The sequence below is a fragment of the Hydra vulgaris genome, chromosome 06, assembly GCF_038396675.1.
Source record: "Hydra vulgaris chromosome 06, alternate assembly HydraT2T_AEP".
In the NCBI taxonomy this organism is placed as follows: Eukaryota; Metazoa; Cnidaria; class Hydrozoa; order Anthoathecata; family Hydridae; genus Hydra; species Hydra vulgaris.
Window position 1 is genome coordinate 1,630,862 of NC_088925.1, and position 5,472 is coordinate 1,636,333.

Consider the following 5,472-nt stretch of genomic DNA (forward strand, 5'->3'; position numbering starts at 1 on the left):
AATGTAAAAGTACTCTTATAGAATTATTAAAAGTGGTTTACGAAAGTGCAAACATTACCAAAGACGATCAAGACTCTCAAAGAGTTTTTATTAATGATGAAAAAAGAAATAAAGCCAATCAACGGAAAAAAACAAACAACACTATACAAATTTGTATTTTTCAAAAAAACAATTCTTTTCACGCTATAAGTATGTTGAATGAAAAATTTTTTACTGTGCATTTTTCTGCTAAAAAGTCACGTGTTTTGTTTCAATGTTCAGAATGTGGACCTAAATTTACTACAGAGATACACAAATGTGAAGGTTATTATAAACCGGACAAGTTTACATACAACAATTGCATTAGTCACTATCGGCCACAAATTTCGTTCATGTGTTAAAGTAGAAACTTATTTCCTTTTTTAATGACATTTGATTGTGAAACGAGTATTACAAAATCTGAAGAAAATGCTACTTCCAAAGTCAAACCTTTATCTGAGTTGAATTATCATTGTCATTCTATTGTGATTCAATGCATTCATGAAAGATTAGCAAGAGAATGTTTTAGTTTGGGTGAACAAGGTCACGTGATTACTCAATGGATTTTTTATTATGAAAATACGGTTGAAAGTTTAGAAAGAAATCCTTTAACCTGTCTACCTGACTATTTTCAACCAGGAGTTTCTTTACTTCACAAGACACACAGACGTATCTTGTGGGAAAAGCTAAATTGCGAAAATAATGAAAAATTAAAAATGGAATTGAGAGTTTACGATTTAATAGCTTTAGCAGATACTTTTGTTCGATTTGCTCATGAAATATGTTTACCGCGTTTTCAAAATTTAAATATATCAACTGAAGAAAGATATTTAATATAGCAAAAAGAAAATCCTTTATGTTCTATTTGTAGAACTCTCGTAGATAAAATACGACAATCTGATGTTTATAAAAATAAACTTTTTCACATGACTTCTCAAGAATTTGAAAAATTAAATCATAATGAATTTCGTATTTACAACGACAAACGAATTCAAGTTGTGAACATGGTGTTTCAAAGAGTAGGTCGTTTGGAATTGTTCATGTTACCTTGTCACGTTCAAAATTATTTAATCAACAACGATGCTGAAAAAATAAAACAAGATTTATTTCGAGTATCCACTTTGTATTACATTTGTTGTAGATGGTGGGAAAAATTTCAATACCTACCTGCCACTAACGGTTTGTTGAGTGATTATGTGAGAATCACCAGTGGCGAACTTGTAGATGATATGAAACAATTGTCTTTGCTTATCATGACCGAACATCAATTTGAAAACTATTTTAATCAAGAAGATATAGAGTTGTTAGAAGATCCCTACTTTTTAATCAAAATCTTTCGCAAATGTATTAACGAAAGTGGTGGTCAATATACAGATAACCTTCATTTTTTGTTTGCTTTTAATAATCAATTTGAAACAAAATTTAGTTTACTGTTTTTATTCAAGATGAAAAAAGTCGAGAAAAAGTTTTAAATAAATGCAATTCTTTTCTTAACGCTTTTGAAGATTATCTTGTTATTGATCACGATCATTTTTCAGGACAAGTGTATGGATAAACTTATGGTTATTGCAACAAAAATTTAGGTAGATATAGTCAGCATTTGTCTTGTCCTGTTTTTGCTCACAATGCTTCTTTTGATAACCGCATTATGATTGTTGAAGGTTTAAAAAAAATGTTGGATATTCCGTTATACGGTCATTTGGCAGAATCTGAAACTACACCTTTTAACGCTTTTATAAAATATTGCAACATGGAAGATGTTTTTGTTATATCTAAAAATGTGAGTAAAGTCAATATTATTTGCATCGGTAAACATATTAAAATTGTGGATAGTTTGAAAATTTTAAACTGTTCCTTAGAACAAGCCAGTAGTATGTTGTCACGAAAAGATCTAAATCAAATTGTCAACACCATGTTGCATTATTTATCACCTTTTCATCCTGAAGTGAATGGTTTAACCGACAATCAAGAGTTTGAAAACTGTTTTATTAAAAAGACATTATTCCCTAACTTGCAAATAACAGACGAACTCTTAAACATTGAATATAAAACATTGCTACCTATTGAATTATTTGCTCAAAACGATTTAATGAAGTCTAAAAACTTACAAGAAGAAATTAAAAAATTGAAAGAGGCTTATGAAGGTGTTCAAAAATTATGGAACTTTTTAAATTTAAAAACTTTAAAATCCTTATTGCATATCTATACTGTGCTCGATACGGTCGTATTAGGTTCTGTTATGATTGACTTTGATAAAAGAACATTTGAATTTACAAAATTTCATATTCTTAATGATGTTAGCATTTTTAGTTATACCAGCAAACTAAATTCTACCATCAGTTTAATTCCAATCCAATATCCTGCGAGCAACGAACATCAAAAAATGATTGAAAAGAGTATTCGAGGTGGTATGTCCACGAACGGTACACAAAAATTCGCAATTGATACAGATTACTTTGAACCTCAAATTAAACAGTGAATTGAGAGGTTGTTTAATTTTTATGGACGAAAATGGTCAATACGGAGGAGCTCAATTAAAACCTTTACCTTTTCACATGAAATATTCTTTTGATTTGGAATGTATTACTTTAGACGATGTGATTCGCAAATATCATCGCGTTAATTTTTCGCGTTAAATTAACGGTTTCTCAACTAGTGCTTTAGTGCATTGTCAAATTACTATGAAACCAGAGTATCAAGATCAAGTAGGAGGTTTTTCACCCATGGTAGAAAAAAAAATTATATCCTTACAAGATTATTCTCCCACTGAAATTGTATCCAAACGTTATCTCAAAAACAATGGAACCTACGGTATAGAAAAAGACAAAACTATTAAATTGGTCATGAAATTAAGTTCGCATGAAACTTGTGAATTTTTAGACACTTTAACCCTTTAGCGCCCACCAGGGCTTAAAATTTTCAAAAAATTCCGAAAACTTCAAAAAGCAATTGTTTTTTGATCTAGATTATGAATTAAAAAATAAAATTTTAAAATTTCACTAGCAAACCCAATTATGTCATTGTAGCATATCTGCTACAATGGGAATACGAGGAAAAAAATAACAAAAGTTTTCTTAAAAAAAAGATTTTGTATTTAAGTATATAAAGAAATAAAGAAATTTGAAAATTGAAACTTTGCTATTGATTTCATTTTACAAATTCTGTTCTTATTAAATAAAACACAATATATCTTATAAGACAGTTAACAACCATTTATACTATAAATATAAACAAATTTTAAATGCCATTAATGGTAGTCATGATAACAATTTCTGTCCTTATTTAAGCATAACCAAACATTGCACTTTTTGCAACGAATATAAGAAAAACCAGTTTTGCATTTCTTACACCGCTGCCGTTTGTCACTATAAGTTGGTAAGTGGTCAAATCCATCCAGACGGATATCTTTTGTAGGATTACTCTGAACAGCAGCAGCTCTTTTGGTTGGTATAGGTATTGCATCAAGAGATGCTCTTCCAGCTTTTCTTTTTACAACAGTTACCAAGCTAGAAGCTACTGCAGCTTGAAAATTTTTTAGAGGCATGAATTTCTTACTGGGGCAAATAATTTTTAAGTCGCGACGATACAAAAACCAGGCATTTGATAATGCAATAAGAAGGGTATGTGCCCATACATATATATACCATCTATGGCATTTTAAATTTGGTTTGTAGAATGAGCACATCATATCCAGTTTGTCAACTCCACCCATATTTTTATTATAAAACTGGACTATATATGGTTGTTTTACCATAATATGTTTGCAGGTTTTTCTATCATAACGCCTTACTGAGTTAATTGGTTCAATACTAGCAAAAGACGAAATTAAAGTAACTACCTTGTTATCTATCCAAGAGACAGCTATGTTATTAGATTTGATGTCAGTACGATAGTCAAACGATCCACGCCCTTGATTTTTTAATTCTTTTTCAGAAGTGAATGGGCATTTGTTAAGGCGCTTAAGGCGAGCTGTTCCAACATACCATATTCTACGCTTTTTTAGCTCATCTAGCAAAGGCAATGAAGAAAAGTAATTGTCAGCAAATATTTTAAAATTATGATTTTCTGGCAAAGTTGAGGTCATTTTAATTACAACAGATGCCCCGACACCATGAGGAGAAACTTCATCTTTCTTTTTTATTTCTTTTCCTTGATATAAATCAAAGTCATACAAATACCCACTGACACCACATCTAGCCCAAAGTTTGAACCCCCATTTATTGGGTTTTTTTGGAAGGTATTGCTTCAAAAATGACCTTCCTTTGAAGGGAACCATTATCTCATCAACTGATTGATTTTCCTCAGGAGAAACTTTTAAGAAATTTTCTCGCAGTTTTTCCAACCAAGGTCTTAATTTCCAAGCCCGATCATTTTTCTTTACTTCATCTGTTACGTTTAGATTGTCAACAAAGTGTAAATAGCGGAGGATAGAAAGAAATCTATTCCTTGATAATATTGAACTTACTCCATCATAATTCATAAAGGTTTCCCAATAAGATCTCACAGATGGTAGTTTTACAAGACCCATACGAAAAAAAACACCAATAAAAGACTCTATTTCATTCGATGTACCTGATGACTGGCAACTATATAAACTAGATTGTTCAGCAATAATGTCTATAAGATTGTCATCAACAAACATTTTAAAATATTCGTATGGAGTAGTAGTTTCGTCCGGAATAGGTATAATAGGTACCTCTTGAAAAGCAATATCACCAATCAAATCATTATCTAGTGTAACCTTTTTCCAAAGTGGTAAACTTGCTTTTTTTTGTTTTTTGTTGTTGACTATTTTGGATTTTTTTGGGAGTGGGGCTGAAGAGTTGGAATAGAGCATATCATCACGTGTACTACTTTCCTGGGTAAGAGACTCCGATATTGGAAAAATAATGTTGTCATTGTTGTCATCATGCACAACCTTAGTATTGCTTACAACTGCAGTTGAAACATCAGATTCAAATTCAGAGTCTGACTCACTAAGATCCTCAAAATCACTTTCACCATCAAGAATAAATGCGAGAGCATCTTCAATATTTTATATTTTATTTTTATTAATATATAGAAGAACAATATATGTTAATATATATATATATATATATATATATATATATATATATATATATACGTATACATATATATATATATATATGTATATGTATATATATATATATATATATATATATATATATATATATATATATATATTGGTAACAATGTATACTTAAAAAGTCCATAGTAGCATATATGATACATATAAATTCAAATAGCATTTTGTGGTAGTTTCAAAAAGAGAAAACTCTCTTAAATACTTCTAAAACTTACATGTATTATTAATTTACAATAAAATAAACAAATAAGCTTCAATATTCATAAAAAAAAAGGTAAAAACTTACTTTGAAAATACCTTGCCTGACAACAATCACCCGATTTTTAAAAAGACGATTTTGATGTGTT

The 5,472-nt window shown here is 29.9% G+C and overlaps 1 protein-coding gene across 1 annotated transcript; it reads right to left on the bottom strand.

Moving 5' to 3' along the window:
• Positions 1-3,265: 3,265 nt before the first annotated feature.
• Positions 3,266-5,252, bottom strand: LOC136082095 (piggyBac transposable element-derived protein 3-like). Its single transcript, XM_065800673.1, has 2 exons — positions 5,240-5,252; positions 3,266-5,043 (listed from the first exon to the last, which is right to left on the bottom strand). Exons 1-2 carry the CDS (start codon positions 5,250-5,252, stop codon positions 3,266-3,268), a joined length of 1,791 nt encoding a protein of 596 aa, XP_065656745.1.
• Between the last annotated feature and the right edge of the window lie 220 nt (positions 5,253-5,472).